An 18,244-nucleotide genomic window follows, 5' to 3' on the forward strand; every position below is an offset into this window, starting at 1 on the left:
TATCAAAAGGACAATAGTTCTTGCCCATTACCTCCCTTTGACACAACTTTGTGTTGTCTAATTTTAAGTTTGAAAATTACCAACGAAGATGACTGCTCCAGTGGCCTAGTTGTTAGAGCATCCACCTTGGATGTGGGAGGTCGTGGGTTCAATCCCCGGCCAAGTCATACCAAAGACTTACAAAAATGGTACTAACAGCTGAATCGCTTAGTGCTAAGCATTAAAAGGTTACTGTTAGGACTGGTTGGCCTGGTGTCTGGATAATGTGACTGGGTGGGATATCATGCAACATGTCTGTGACATGATGCCCCAGTGCTAGACATCACTATAAACTGCCACACTGCAGACATCATAGCGATATGACTGAATAATTGTTAAACCTACATTAAAAATCCAAATCACACACACACCAACGAAGATGCTCACATTATGGGGTGGATGGGAGGGTCTTCAAGTAATTTGATCAAGTAAGTATCCTCAGAAAACAAAATTTACCATAAACTCCACTTTCTCCTTGAATCCATTCCCTGATCACATTAACATTAGGGGAATAAGTAATAGGAGATATCACGGAATTGTGTATGAGTTATATCAATATGTATATGTTGTCAAAAATGTACTCAGGTTTCATTGCCGCGTACAGCGTCACCCGAGGGTGGTATATTTTTTCGGCTCTAGTTATTTCGAAATCCTGAGCGAAACTCAGGCCATGCAGCGGGAAACCTAAGTACCTAGCTGCGCATATCTGTCACGGCTAGTGTACATATAGAGCAAATTCTCTATAACCAAATTACATTACGCCAAGTCTTGACAGGAAGCTTACCCCTTTACGGGAGCAAATCTCCAGTTGTAGAGCTGCCTTATATGTGCTGCCATGCCTTATACATGCTGCCATGCCTTATAATGGTTTGATGTGGAGTCAATGAACTCTGTGTGGATTCGTGTGACGTATATGCTGTGTTATGGTGACGTTGGATTGGAAGAGTGTACTGGTTTTCTCTATGCAACGGACCAGGGCTTCACGACCGTCTGTGATTGATGTGAGGGCTCTCAAGGGATCCTTCAACAGACTGAGAGGAGCAGACCGTGCATGGGTGCTTCTCTGGCCACTGACGAGAGCGAGTGGAACGAGAGTTGCATCTTGGACGTCAAATTTGCGCCACAATAGTTATATATATTGTGTTCCACGTTATTTTCGCTATTGATATCTGTTCATAATTTCATGCATTCCTATTGCAATATCGTTATATGAACGATCGATAGGTTCATAATTACATGCATTTCAAAATCGTTATTTGAACGATACATTCAAATTTACATGCTTTTCAATATTGTTATATGAATGATACATTCAAATTTACATACTTTTCAATATTGTTATATGAACAATACATTCAAATTTACCTGCATTTCAGTATCGTTGTATGAACGATACATTCAAGACTTTGTTTATATTGGGGTGTAGATCATATACTTTTATTATGTTGATCAGTGATAGGACATAATTCATGTTTGTTTGAAATTCCATTTGTTAAATTCATGTTTGAGTTTTTTCTCGTTGAGTTAATTGTTGTAGATAGTTCCATGTTAGGAACTTTATAATTCTCCATATCTTTTTGTTTATAATGGTGTCAGATTTGTTAATATTTAAATTGCGTTTATAAATAAACATCTTGTAAACACAGTTGCTTTTGGTATCTTCCCTAATCCAGTCCCAACCCGGCTTCATCTTGTGACAGGAGGAGGGAATGCTAAGCATCTTATCAATACCTTGGGTATTCTTCTAGGGAAGAAAGTTTTATTAAGCTACATGTACTCTGGTGCTAAATTATTTAATACCCCAAAGGTAACAACAGTTTTTGTAAAATCAATATAATCTTGAATTGGCATCCATCTGTGACTGTTGAAAAAGATTATGCGGATATTAAAATATCTTTGACATTTAAAATCACACTGTAACCTGTATAGTCTATGCATGTAAATGGAATTAGTGTTCTCCCAAATCAGTACAGTAATAAATAAAATGCGGAAAACAATAAACACTTTTCAGATCAACTGATCAGACATAAAACCGCTAACACTTCAAAATTCCAACTTTCTACTTTTATAAGAGAGTGTCTCAAAAAGTGTTTGTACCATGTTCAAGTATTATCAATAAGGAAACCTACAGTTTTTGCAAATTTAACGGCTTCAAATTTGTACCATTTACTTCTAAGTACAATGTACACCTGACTACTCATTGTAACATTTACTTCTATGCACAATTCTGTACATTTGACTGCTCATTGTAACATTTACTTCTACGCACAATTCTGTACATTTGACTGCTCATTGTAACATTTACTTCTATGCACAATTCTGTACATCTGACTGCTCATTGTAACATTTACTTCTATGCACAATTCTGTACATTTGACTGCTCATTGTAACATTTACTTCTATGCACAATTCTGTACATTTGACTGCTCATTGTAACATTTACTTCTATGCACAATTCTGTACATCTGACTGCTCATTGTAACATTTACTTCTATGCACAATTCTGTACATCTGACTGCTCATTGTAACATTTACTTCTATGCACAATTCTGTACATTTGACTGCTCATTGTAACATTTACTTCTATGCACAATTCTGTACATTTGACTGCTCACTGTGCTAAACAGATATAAGCATTAACTGGGTTTTCTGTAAATTTGTTCAAAGTTTGTTGTCATACAGCAATTTTATAGCATATTGTAAATCTTCCTTTTGTTAGCTGTCAACAATGTTAATATCTGTAAACAATAATGTATTCCAATATATCATCTGCACACATAGACACAATTTCAAACACTTTGGAAAATCATTTATATATAATGTAAAAAAGAGAGGGCAACAAATTGATTCATGTGGTACTCCAATGTAAATTTCCTAAAAATTGTATATCCTATTAAAACTTCAGGGATGAGATAAAAAAAATGGCATGGGATTGACTGTAAGGAAAGAATGGACCAACTTTAATGACAGTATTTCTCCAATAATGTTGTTGTTGTTGTAGGGTTTAACGCCATTTTTCAGCACATGATAGGCTATAAATGGCGGCCAGTATTAATGGTGGAGGAAGAACCCTGGAAAACCCCGGGAAGAACCACCGACCCACGAGAAGCTACTGGCAAGCTTTCTCACATACCCACATTGGCCGAATCCTAGACTCGAACCCACGCAGAGGTGAGATGACAGTGATCCATAACAGAGAGCACTTTAGATCACTCGGCAACTCGGGGCACCTTTCTCCAATAAACCCAGCTGCATAAATTCACTTTTAAAAACTGCAACAAGTTTATCATCTGATGTGCTTTTCCCACATTAAAATTTACAACACTGTCTAAATATGGGGGGGGGGGGACCTTTAAACATCAAGTATGAGTTTATCACTGGAGTATTAGAATAAATTCCTTTGGGGGTGTGGGTGAGTGTAAAAAGAATGACGGGGGGGGGGGTTCCCATTAAAATGTACTATACCATTAATTTGGAATTTTAGTGAATTCAGACAAATATATTTTGAATAATATTACTGTAATACATTAAGAGAATGTTAACACATCACCACATTCAATTGGAACTTTATATGGCAGAACATTTAAAACTATTTGGGATTTAATTCACAATTACTGTTAAGTTCTTTTTAAATTTTCACTGTGTATTGTATGGAAATAAATTATTTGTTGAATTCTATAAAATTTGTTGGATTTTTTCACTTTTCTTTTACTTACTTTAGGACCACAGAATTATACAAATATTGTCAGCTTCCTTTACACTTTAATTGGAATAAATAAAAAAACTGATTACGAGTCTTGCACTGATAAGTGGAGCCTGACAACAGAAGTTTCACACTTACTGATAATCATGGCAACACCAAATATTATCCTAATCTCATTAATAAACTGCAAGGCTTCTGAGTATACCTCATGCCGGAATAGTACCAAAGACTGGTAGAATATCAAGAAATGAACAGCCTATTTAGATATGGGTGTACAAATTGTTATAAATTTTGAAAGGAAAACCAACAATAAAAAATAAGTTATCAAAACGTTTCACACAATGAAAAGGCTATAACAGTTAGGTTCTTCATAATTTCATACAGGGAAGTCGGCACATGTACTCAGCCTGGTATTTGAAAATAAAAGTTTGTGAAAAGAAAAGCAATACTCTTCAAATACTATGAGACTTATACTCCACCTGTTTGATGTGCAATGTTATGATTTAATTACATTAATGAAAAAGTAATATTTATCCAACTAAACACCCCTTACCCCCCCCCCCAGCAGTCATTTGAATCTTACTGGATTTATTTCATTACTTATTTGTTCCAATTGACATGTGCAGATAGCATATATATATATATATATATATATATATATATACACACACACATATATATATATATATATATATATATATATATATATATATATATATATATATATATATATATATATATACACACACACACACACACACATATATATATATATATATATATATATATATATATATATATATATATATGCTATCTGCACATCTCACTTGGAATAAATAAATAATGAAATAAATCCAATAAGATTCAAATGACTGCTGGGGGTGGGTAAGGGGTGTTTAGTTGGATAAATATTTGATGCTTAAGAATTAAGAACTGCTAATGTATGTTCACTTGAAATAAAGTCTATCTATTAAATGCTTTGAAGTCACATATAACTTTCTTTCTTCATACAAATACACATTCTTCTCACAAATATAGTCCTCCTCTGGAAAGGCCATCCCTCGTATTTGGATATTTTATGGTGTAGAAGGGGTGACCTTAAAAAGAGTAGTCAACTGCAGATTTTTTCTATAAGCAAAGTCACATTTTGTCATGGTCTTTGATACATTCTGCTTAGTTTGTTAGTGGTAATAAAAACTATATCGTCACATGGCACTGAGAGCAAGATAAATATGAAAATTATCAAAAATTCTTTCTCCAGAATTGAGATTTTCTTCACGAAGCACATGTTCTATAATTTCCTTAATATTATACATTAATTTATGGACAAATGACATCAAATTTTACTTGCCTGGAATAATTTCTGATTTGTTTAAAGCTAGTGAAGAAGGGATTTTTCCAGTCCTGTCCATTGTGTAAAATAAACTACTCAGAAGAATCACGATCACGACTTCTGATAACCACTCAAACCCAAAAGGTTAATTTCAGACTTAATGTTTCACAAAAGTCATGTGACTCAAACCCAAAAGGTTTATTTCAGACTTAATTTTTTGCAAAAATCATGTGACTCAAACCCAAAAGAATAATTTCAGACTTAATGTTTTGCAGTAAAAATCATGTGATTCAAACCCAAAAGAATAATTTCAGACTTAATGTTTTGCAATAAAAATCATGTGACTCAAACCCAAAAGAATAATTTCAGACTTAATGTTTTGCAATAAAAATCATGTGACTCAAAGCCAAAAGGTTTATTTCAGACTTAATGTTTCACAATAAAAATCATGTGACTCAAACCCAAAAGGTTTATTTCAGACTTAATGTTTTGCAATGAAAATCATTTTTTTATCTTGCCTATTGGACATAATATATGCATTGTATCAATAACGTGCAACTGGCTATATGTGAAATGTTAAAATATATAAATGAAAATCATGTGAGAATTGTTTAAGTTGTATCTTGCTTATTAGATGCATAATATTTATTGCATGAAGAAATGTGCAATTGGCTACATGGGAAATGTTAAAATATTATATTTTGTATACTTCTGCACTTTTAGGATTAAAAAGACTGGAACTCATTGTCTCACTGCATCCATAAGCTTGTCAGTAGTGTTGCACCAGAGCCTTGCACTTTGCCCCTGCCCCGCCTCCTTTCCAAATTTGAAGACACCCACTAAATAAAAATTGCATGAATATATTTTTCAATTTTTCATGACAAAATGTGCACCCTGTAGGGAACACAAAGTCAATATTTGGGGATCGCAGGACCAAAATGTGCAGGAAACATATAATTCCATGCTCAATGTGCAACACTGCTTCTCAATATAACACCTGTATTTGACTTTCATAAACTTTCACTTCCAACTTTAAAATTGTTGACCATGAATAGACAGTAAAAGAATTCCTTGCATATCAAAGGAACCAATGCTGAATATACAGCATGTGACCTTCAAACATTTCAAGAGAATACTTTAACACTGTTGACACTGATAAACTAAGCTGTAAGCTTAAGCAGGCACAACAGGTAAAAAAGGAATTTCAAATATATCAATATTTGCATATAATTTTTTTTACCTGCAATGAGATTAGCAAAGATCTTCATTTTATTGGTTACTAAAAAACTTCAACATTGTTGATGACATCGCTGCTGCTAATGGTAAAGTGAAAACTATATCTCACCTTGATTATGCAGGTGATAAAGTACATGTAATATTCTGGTGCATATATGGTTCATGCTTACCATCTAGAATGCCAAAAAGGGCTGGCAATATGGGCTTCCAGATTTTGGTTATTTTTTCAATGGGAACATACTCTTGCACTTTCCAATAGGCTTTGCGCTTTCGGCTCCTAGAGGTTGAAGCCCCTGCTAATAATCGTGTAGATAACACGAGGTCAAATGTATGACATTTGTTAAGGTAGAAAGGACACTAGCTATACGGCCCCACATCAGCATACATGTATATCTAGCGGAATGAAATACATGCAGCCTAATACAATGGATAGGCATCCGATTAAGACCTCTGACCTCTATATATGAATATTGGATCCTGTCCACAACAAAATGCTGAAAATTAAGTCCTTATTCACATTTTAATGGGGGTTTTCAATGAAATTAAATTCATAATGAAATAACTTCATTTGTTCCTAAGTTTGCTGTATGCAGGTTCCATTTTGTGTGTGCATGAACTAATGAACATTTGATAGGGATAAAATTAATAGCATGCCATATTAAATCTTGTCCTTGAATGGGGAACATTTTAACACTGAGTAGCCAGTATTGTGCACAAGACTGGCTGTGTCACACAGGTGCACCATGTATAAATGGGATGGATTTTCCTGGATAATTTGTTTTGCATGCATGATCATATTTATCTCACAATAGACCCAACCTACAATTTTAAATATCTGTACTTTCTGTCTATGAGAAAGCTCACACACTGTACTTTTGCAAATATATTTAGAGAAATAGTTTATTCCTATCAAATGTTTAGTATATTCCACCAAATTCAAGCACCACTTGAAAGCAAGCTTCAAATACTTACCAGCGCATTCAGAAGAAGCTGGGTGTAGGAGTTTCTTGTCCTTGCTAAATAATCTCTTCTTGTACATTTGCAGAAAGTAAACATATTAATGACACAGGCAACATGAGCAAGCCTTCAGCAGTCTACTGTCTGACCCACAACCAGTGTTTTGGTACATGCATGCTTTTAGAACAATCCATTTTAACATACAATACAAAATGGGTGAAACTCGAACAATGGGAATATACTTACAATAGATGGCATCAAAAAAATTCTTATGATGCATATTTTATCAAAACCAGAAAATTAATCCTGATATGATATAGGGGCAATTATGGTGATTCAAACTGAAAAAATAAGTGTGTTAATCATTGTATACAACATAAAAATTAATTAAAAGGGGGAATAACTATCATCTTGGATGAAATGCTGACACAACAAATGATATTAGAAAAATTAAGCTAAATTTTGATTAGATTTAGCTATAAACATAACATTGTGTACACAGTAAATTGCAACTATTTAAAAAATATATACCTGTTCATTAAATAAATTACATGATTTATTTTTGGTGAACTGTTACCTTTATTATTATTAAATGTAAATTGTTTAACCTATATTTGTAAACTTCTGATCTATTTGGTAATCTATTCAAATTAATGACTCAAGGATGAAAACATAATAACATTTCTGTTCTATAATCAGAAAGGACGACTGAAATTTACATTCAATTTTTCAAGTGAACTTGTTGATTTAGTTGCAGTCTTTAAGAATTTAGCTTCAAAGGATACATAATATTTATTAGTCAGGTTTCACTTAAAATAATTTATATGACAATATATACAAGAATTTTAACGAGCCATAAGCATCAAAACAAAATATTCTTCATGTAAGCAATTAAAAAGTACAGTATATATACAACAATATTCAGAAGAAACATTTGAAACATATGACATATACTAAATTATTTAAAAAAATATTTAGTCAGAATACATATATTCTAAAACATATATGTACATTAACTTTCTACTGTAATGCAACCATCCCAAAAACTGAAAATCCCTAATGAAAACCACCTTTGGTCATTCCTGTTTACTTCTGTAAAAAGCAAACCTGTTTTCTGGAATCAGAACACATCCCATCTGAGACCACTACCTCTCTGCCTAATCAGTCAAGAAACTGTTGACATATTAATTCTGACAGAGAAAGGTTTAAAAAAAATGAATGTGTTTTACAAAGGTTTGAAAAAGTTATTAACTTTGTGTTAAATCCAAATACATGTATGAAGTTTGTCATAGCAAAACTTTGTGTTAAATCCAAATATAAAGTCTGTCATAGCAAAGACCTTGTACTCAGAAGATTAAAAAATCTACTTCATGAGAAAGAAAAAGTCACCAACATCTGACTATATATAAACTACATGCCATGGAAAGAAATCCAGCCCTGATAACAACTGTGTTGAGCAGTGATCTGTGAAGTGCACACAATCTATTTCAAATTCAATGATCACTACCAGGTTGGGACACATGACGATTATATTTTGAACATCACTACCGGGTACGGGATACATGATAATTATATTTTGCACATAACTACCAGGTACAGGAAATATGATTATATTTTTTGTACATAACTACCAGGTACAGAATATATGATTATATTTTGTACATAACTACCAGGTACAGGATATATGATTATATCACTACCAGGTACGGGATACATGATGATTATATTTTGTACACCTGTTTTTGATTATTATGTGAAAATAAGTCTCCCAGATAATAAAACACAGCCTGTATGCTAACTGTCTGTATGCTCAACACTAATATCAGTTGTTGTCAAGGATACGTGAACTGATTTCTTTCCAATCACACCTGGCGCAACATTTTATGTGAGGCTTAACTGGACAGAAAGCCAGTTTTTGACATATCTTAACATCCAAACTTTGCTACAGTTCACTTTACATCTGTGTTAAGTAACACAATGCCCATAACTTTTTATGTTGAATGGTAGGTTGTTTTCTATTGATCTATGTATGTCAAAAATTGAATAACAAACACAGAAATAGCCCCTTTAATTGGAGAATACATTGAAAATCAGCTGCAAATTTCAAATTATAATGACATGAATACATACATGTTATATACAGCAAAACTACCTGGATTTTTTGCCGTGCAACTATAATATCTATCAAATTTATTGCTTCAGGTGTAACTGCCATCAATTAGACATGCAACTGCAATGATTACCAATTTTCTGAAAAAAATGTAACTGCCATCAAATAGACATGTGACTGCAATACCTATCAAATTTATTGCATCATGTGCAACTTGTCAACACTTTGCACATGACCATGTCTGCAGTCTTTGTAAAATGCTGAATGAACTATTTATTGACTGGGGGTGAGTGGGCAAGTTTAGTAGGTGGGTGAAGTTTGAGGATTCCACAACTGGGATGTTTTCATGAGAAGATTTAATCTAAAATAATTCTTTGCAAACAATAGCCAACAGGAAGCATTATGTATGGCAAATATATAATATATGGTATGTAGCAGTAGCAAAAAGTACTTTACAAAAAAGGTTATTTATATATTTCCACTTACTAATGTAAAATTTATGTCATTACCTAGAAGTACAGTCAGAGAGAAATTTTGCCAAATCAAATCTTTAAGAAATTAATATCAGTTCTGCTGATATTGCATCAAAATATCCATCCTTTTAGCTGGAAACCAGTTACACATTAATAATACAGTACCATACCACTTCTGAAATCTGCATAAATTCTGTAAAACTCAGATTTATATGTATGTAATTTAAAAGTTCCTAACTTACATGCATTATAATTCCGTGTTTGACAGAAAAATATATGTCCTTTAATCTCCAAATACATACAAACAAGACCAATTAAAAAGAAATTGAGAGCATGAAAAAGGGAAATAAACTATCATGGATGATAAACAAATATGTGTATTTAGAACATTTGGTACTAATTACCTTCAATTACCATTATTACCTAGCCAGCTAACAGTTTGTTGGGATTTTTTAGGTCAATGTACATGCTGCTAGTGCAGGCATGTGCAAATTCATCTTGGGAATGGGTTGCATAAGCATATCTTTAAGTCACACCCTGTGATCAAAAAGTGGATAAAACCATGTCATGGGGCCAGATCCAGCCTGCAATCCATAGGTTGCACATGCCCATGCTAGTACACAAAAGACAACAGTTTTTGGCCTACTTTTTGTTATAATTTGGCAGTAAACTGAATCTCCCCCCCCCCCCCCGGCCCTTGTTTGGTACATACTGCTCTAAATTTGTCAGCCTCTCAGCCTGCATATAACAAATCTTGTGTAAAACTTGTATAGACCCCATTACTTCTTGAAGAAAACCCATCCTGTGAAATGGCAGCTCAGGTTACAAAAGATTCAATTAAGTCACTTTGTATACACTCCTAGGTCCTACCGTCCTTATAGAATAGTAAAAGGTCATGATCTGTTGGCACAGTGTCACATAATAATGCAACAACACCCAATTCAAACTGAATTAATAATTTTGTTACATCTAAAAACATTTTACCTCATGTGCTTGAAAAAGTATCACATAAAAAATATAATGTAGGACATCACTCTTCAGACAGTATTTCTCCATCACATAAGTGTTGGGAAAAGTCTGCTCAAGTTTCACTAATTAAGAGGTGAACTTATTATCAAATATATCTTTAGTAAATATTTGCTGAAAGTTTATAAAGGGGAGGTGGTGGCTTATCATAAAAAAATATAGTAATCCTTCTGTAATGTTCTTAGATTAACTGTTGACCTCTGACTCATGGATCTGAAAGCTGTACCTACTCAATTGTCAAGTTTATTTGTTTCACCTGCAAAAACGGTGGTACAGACAAGAAATAGTATTTTTATGTAAATACACCTTGGACCATAGGTAGAAATGGTCAATGTATCTCTTTTTATTAGTGAATATGAACAGATTACGCAAACAGTTCTACCTGGCAAAAAAAAGGATACTCCAATCAATAATAGGTCAAAAGGCCAAATAATATCCCTAGCAATACATGTAGTAGGTCAAAAGGTCAGATAGTATCCCAGCCAATAGTAAGTCAAAGTCACTGTCACAGGTGACACAATTTATTGCAAGCATGTGTCTTTCAAGTGTGACTGGGAATGGAACTTTGACATATCATCTTGTGGGGAAGAAAAGTTGTAAATATTCAAGAGTGGGTTGCTAAGCTTTGGAATTCTGCATGCTTTTGACACTGAGACCTGTCTGACTTGGACTGGGATCATTCTTCAGTCTAAGTACCCTGGCATGTGATGCTGTAACTTCAGTATCTTTTATAACTAACGGCTGACAGTCTGAACCCTTATATCAGCTGTGCTTCTTACAAGTTTGTATTTATGGTAAGATCAACAAAAAGATAATACAGTAGCTGCAGTGGTGAGTACAAAGGCTTCACAGTTCCTCCCATCAGATGACTCATGCCAAAGGTTGAATAAATAAAGAAATTTACAATCCTACCATGTTTTTTAAAGTGAAATTACCATGATCCATTGATGTATCAGAAAAAAGAATGTATCGAAACCAAAAAAAAAGAAAAACTGTAGGTTTTTTTTTCGTTTTGTTTAAAATGATGTAATGACTTTGTCAGAAATTTTATGGGACCTGATTAATGTCACAACAGAACACTTGCTCTATTCCTCTGTAGTCCCAGGTTCGTTTCCTGGTTGTGGCTTTCACAAGGTAATGGTTATTTGTCCTGGAAAGTCACTGGTTTGTTTGTGGGTTCTCTGGTTTCCTCCACTTCTTACACTTTTTACTAAAAGTTCATGACCCACTATCATATAACACTGTTAAATACAATCACCTGAGCTATTAAGTTTGATAGTTTGGATGTGTTTTGCAGAGATTAATCCCATTTTTCCATTCATATTAAGCTATACAAGACAGCATATCTGGTGGAGGAAGAACCCTGGAAGTGCAACTCACTCAAAAAAAGCTATTGTCAAGCTTTCTCACATATCCATGTTGGCTCAGCCAAGACTTGAATTCAGACATTTGAGAGATCTGCAAAGACAAGCACCTTAGATGACAAAAAAACATAATGGATTTTGTGATCTGCTTCTTGTCTATGGATTCAGCTGTCAGTAACTCTATCTCATCATAAATGGCTGTAGCATATGTATGTGTCAAAGGTCAAATATAAAAAGAAAAATCAATCAATGTGACATTTTTAAAAATATTTTTGGGATCAAATTTTACATTTGAAGCAAGAAGACATCTGAAATGTATAACCAATTTTAGATATTGTCCCTGGATCACAGTCCAAACAGGTAGATCAGCAATAAAACGACATGAAGATTCACCACACCAAGCCATAAAAGTAACTCTAATTGTTGTTGTTGTTTAATGTGGCTCAGGTCTTCTCAAAAAGACTATGAACAGAGCTCTAATAATCAAAAAATACGATAGGTCGGTAATTTCTTACGTGTGATTCAGAAAGTAAAACAAATCATCAGTTGTTGAATGACCTCGCATCAATTGGATAAACATACCAATGAACCAAGACAGTTTGGAAGTGCTTTTCTTTCAAAATGAAGCAAGAACTACACGCACAATCACCATTACTTTTCCAATCTTAGCCAGAAAACAATTAATCCTAATAATGATAAAGAATATATACCTTCCTCTCCACGGATTCCACTAAATCCACCATTGGTAGCAGGGCGGTACTGGATGGCATCTGAAATAGAGGAATTTCTTTTTAAATGATGACTGACACACTTATCATTCTTTTGGGCTTTGTTCAATTGCAGTTAAACATGTCCTGAAAGATCACCACACTCTGCCAACAAAAACTGTCTCTAAGTGGTCTCTTTATTGAGGTCACCACATTAAATTAGAAATCAACAGTGATCTCATGATTAAGAATCTGATGACAAGTAACAGGTGGTCACTCAAAATAAAATGTCAGGTTTTACTGTTAAATTCTAAAGTGTGAGCCAAACAGCTAAAGCTCAGTGAGTGTGATTTGGATTTTTAACGTAGCTTTAAAATTATCTCAGTCATATTGCTAATTATGTCTGTAGTGTGGCAGTTAATAGTGATGTCTAGCACTAGGGCATCATTCCACAGACATCTAGCACTGGGGCATCATTCCACAGACAATGTCCAATGATGTCCCACCCAGTCACATTATTCTGATGCCAGGCCAACCAGTCCAAACACCATAACCTCCTAATGCTGAACACCTAGTGAGGAAGCTGTTAGTACCATTTTTATAAGTCTTTGGTATGGCTTGGCTGGGGTTCGAACCCACAACCTCTGCCTCTGAGGTGGACACTCTAACCACTAGGAAATTGGAGTGGTAGCTAATGCTAATAGTTTTGTGCTAAAATTATTTTGACCAATCAAAAGGATGCATTTGCTGATTCTGAGTAAGATTTTCAATTCTGGGTTATTTGAAATGTTAAATACGATTTTATAACAAGGCCATTAATCATTTCTGTCATTCTCTTGTTCAAAGGAATATAAGGTTTAACTGCTGGGGGGAGTTAAGTAAAAGGGATCTGACTCATTATTTATTTATTAATAAGGTTCATATAAAATAAATGTGACGTTTTATGTTATGACTCATTTGTCTCACTGTTAACCCTGGCTTTAAAATTATAAAATTTAGGCTTGTGTAGACATAATGACTCAAAACAATGTAATCTGCAGATTTATGCTTGAATTAAACTGGTTAAGTCAGAATATCTTTTAATAATTTTTTCCACACTCTTATTTAATAAGCAAATTATATATGAATATGACCTTGACCTCAAAGTAAACCGGAAATTGAATTTATCATAGAATGAATTATCTTAGCTTTATGACGCTTTATGCCATGTATGATATGAAAGTATCAAGGAGTTTAGGAAAGTGAACAAGTTTTACCAAAACCTAAACTACTGAGACTGCCACCATCTGAAAGACGAATGTTAATGCTATGTCCCACTTAAAACCAGAGATGAAACAATTCACCTCTGCAGCTACAGTACGATTCACAATATACAGCCTACAATAAGATACATTTTTGATACACATATCACCGTAATCATCTTCCCATCTTTAGATGGTCTCACAGTACATGTAATAGGGTGGTTCCATTTTAAATTTGTTGACTGGTTGTATTTATTATATGCTGATTACAGACATAGATTTATCATCTGCTCATGTCATTCTCATTCTTGACAAGATACAAAAAAAAAAGACAGATTATCTGTTAGTTGTCATTGATTTTTATTCAACCTTTTCAGGATGCTATTTGATCAGGTGCAGAGGTCATCCTGGTCATCATGCCCTTTGTTTTAAATTGTATGAATGACTTTAGAATATTTTATTACCAAGTTCATGTCCTTACATACATTTGGAAGGTAGTATGGTGTTATCTTCACACAGAAGAAATAGTGCAACTTCCTCGTGCAAGGAAAATTTTATCTAGATCCAGTCTGCATATGTGAAGCAAAGATGACTAACAACCAACTCATTCACCCTGTAGATGCAAAACAACTGCTGTGTACACAAACACTCATTTCTGTGAGTGAAAAGGAGATTGTCAAAAACATCCACACCCTTTCTACAAATTAATAAGGTGACTATAACTCATGTGGTTTGGAATCTGACCCCTTGTTGATTCTGTACTAACGTCTTGTATCCTGTCATCATATTCAGTGACTGATTACTTATATAAATCAGTGTAAAATGAAACATTCCAGATGTGTTTCCCAAGTACAATGTATGTTGTAATTTACAGATTATGTAACTGCCACTTTTGCGTGAAATTTCATTTTTGTTCTTAAAAATTCTACAAGTACATTTACAAGCTGATGTAAGTACATTGTGGAGTGTAACAAGATAACCGGGTGTGATTTTCGGATTCACAACAAAACACTTTTGACGATGATATAAATACAATGTTTAATAATGGATGACTTGAATGAGCAACTAATTATGAAAATGTGCGTGTATATATAATCCAAATATATATATATATAATTAACATAAGAATGCACAGACGTAATGATGAAAAATACAAATAAATGAATTTAGCAAATATAAAGACAATTTGATAATGAAACGATGGATAAAGTTTACTCAGGTAGTAAACCATGTGAAATTTTACTCATGTAGTAAAATGCATTCACTCAGGTAGAGAAATTATGGTGATAAAAAAGAGGGACAGATATACAAACTTATCTTTACAGTCCCGAAAGATACACTGGGTTTTACGAACCCCAAAATTAGCCCACGGCTAACAAATTACATGCACCACAATACACTTGATCATCAGTACACTGTTTTATCTCCACGACTGCTACAGTTCAGCTTCACAGCTGCTACAAACTCCGGACACTTGGAAAACTCCGAACATTAGACCCTCTGGACATTAGACCCTCTGGTCACTCCAGACACATACACTCCAGTCACGGACAAAAGACATTCCGGACATCCTGGATACTAGACAGTAGACATTCTGGACATTAGACCCTCCGGACACTGGACATTAGACACTCCAATCACAGACAGTAGATATTCCAGACACCCTGGACATTATACCCTCTGGACACTCCGGTCACAGACAGTAGACATTCCAGACACCCTGGACATTAAACATTCCAGACATTATACCCTGTGGACACTCCAGTCACAAACAGACACTCCGGTCACAGATACAGCATTCCGGACACCCTGGACATTACACCCTCTGGACACTCCGGTCACAGACAGTAGATGTTCTGGACACCCCTGACATTATACCCTCTGGACATCCCAGTCACAGACACAGCATTCCGGACACCCTGGACATTAGACCCTCCAGACACTCCGGACATTTCGACACTAAACATTCCGGTCACTGATAGCTGAAAATATATCCGATACCGTGTACTATACATGACACGGGCATAATAACGTAATAATGTTATACACAGTAAGTTATATAGATTACATTATCAGCACAACAATTACAAAATGACAGGTTCAAAAATAAACCTAATCCTGCTCGATACGAATCCTACTATATTGAACACTTCTTTAAAAAAATGTAGCTTTACATTACTAATACAAATCCATTGCTAAGTCAAAAACAAGAATAGAAATATGTGCATTATAATGCGTAAACCAAGGCTACATAGCAAACATACAAGAATAAATGTGGTAATACAGTAGTTATAACTCATAGAGTAGAAATTAATAAACTTACATACCTCTAAAGCTGAAGATGTGCAAGTCCTTGAAGCAGACTGGCACTGCTGACAAGACTATTTTATATTGTAAAGAAATGTACATACGGTGAGGTATTTATACACAGACAGTCTGTGCATTGTAGACATTTGGTTCATCCCATCAAGAGCACTTCGGACATGCAGCATGGGATGAACCAAACTCACTTTTTCAAAATAGGACACAATATACATAAATCACCCTCAGGTATCGCTGTACACAAAACAAACCAGAGTACATGTATTCCTTAAATAAAAGAGTTTAATTCAGTGACATGGAGAAAGCAGCCTTTCTGTTAACAGGTATATAGCCAAAATATACGCCCAAAGTTTAGTCTCAATACCAAAAAAGTCAATAATAGACTTCCAGCAGACTTCTGAATTTAGATCGTATGCCAAAAATCAGAAATTTGGACGTACAGTAAGAACAAATTGTGACCGTTTTTGTGTATATTTTTCATTATTCTTTGTTTTGAGAGTTTGAGCAGCCTACAAACTATGATGTAAAAGTATAAAGATGTTCCAGTGCTATAGAAAATAAATCAACAAAGAAGAATGATCAATGGAAAAGATTCATGCACTTTTTAATGCTATCTATAATCAGTTCTGCACGCAATTATATACATGTATATCTTATTGGTCATGTGCTGTAAACCACCCAATAGCCAACAGTTTTATTTTGTGCATTTGTCTGTCGATTAATTTTATATTTTTCAGGGACCATGGCTTATTTTCAAGGACTTTTCAAGTTAAAAACGATTTTCAAAAATTCTTAAAGGATGAATCGATATTCAAGAACTTTTCAAGGTACTATGTGAACCCTGATTTCATATCAGGTTTCTCATGTGGTTTGCAATAATCACTGCATTAATTGACTGTATAAAGCAGTTCATGCGAGTTAGATAGTTATCATCACGGTACATGTTCTATTGTATATGTTCAGTTGTATCAATCATTACTGGCCTTTTCCAGATTCTACACTAAGATAAACATCAAATTCACCATTACTTAAATAGCAGCAAGTGATTCTGTACATAATAATTAAAGAGACTCCTTTGTTCCTCCATGGTTATGATTCATTTGTCTGTCATCCACTTCTCTCTTTTTTATTTGAGAGAAAAAGAGAGAAAGCTCTGTTTACAAGTCTTCAACTACACATACATATATATGAATATGTGAGCTGGGCATTGCTTAAATAGAAATAACTATAACACTAACTGGTCATGGGACTTATAAACCAACAGGAAACATACAGATAAACCTAATTCAAAATAGAATGAATACTTAATATATAATACTACAAACGAGACAAATCTGATACACAACCTGCACATTGGTATTTCAATATATCAGCTCAATAACATAAAAGATACAAAGATACGAAATCTACAAACATTACAATTCTCTTGAAATACAACTATCACTATAGGCATATACAAAAGTAGGATGAGTAAGGTATTGTTCGTTCAGAGACAAGAGAAGTGCCAATGGATTTTATAAGGTGGCATGGGATCAATGTGAGCATCCCCTTAATGTGCTCTGTGCACTGAGATTGATCGCTCACTCATTCACAACAAAGACACACCTGGGTCATATATATATATATATATATATATATATATATATATATATATATATATATATATATATATATATATATATAAATAAAATGAACAACACCAACACATAGATTGTGTGACCGGTTTGGCTTTA

At 34.1% G+C, this 18,244-nt stretch overlaps 1 protein-coding gene across 3 annotated transcripts in view; it reads right to left on the bottom strand.

Moving 5' to 3' along the window:
- The window catches only part of LOC149788596 (glutamate receptor-interacting protein 1-like), a 101,902-nt gene that overhangs the window by 74,159 nt on the left and 9,499 nt on the right, over positions 1-18,244 (bottom strand). For all 3 annotated transcript variants that reach the window (XR_016424177.1, XM_089974648.1, XM_089974647.1), the window contains exon 2: positions 12,952-13,011. Coding sequence is in view for 2 of the 3 variants with exons in the window: in XM_089974648.1 (XP_089830774.1) it covers positions 12,952-13,011 (60 nt within the window). In the remaining variant the exon portion in view is untranslated. The remainder of the gene's footprint in view (positions 1-12,951; positions 13,012-18,244) is intronic.

This window comes from Sinohyriopsis cumingii, chromosome 11 (genome assembly GCF_028554795.1).
Source record: "Sinohyriopsis cumingii isolate HCF-2022 chromosome 11, ASM2855479v2, whole genome shotgun sequence".
In the NCBI taxonomy this organism is placed as follows: domain Eukaryota; kingdom Metazoa; phylum Mollusca; class Bivalvia; order Unionida; family Unionidae; genus Sinohyriopsis; species Sinohyriopsis cumingii.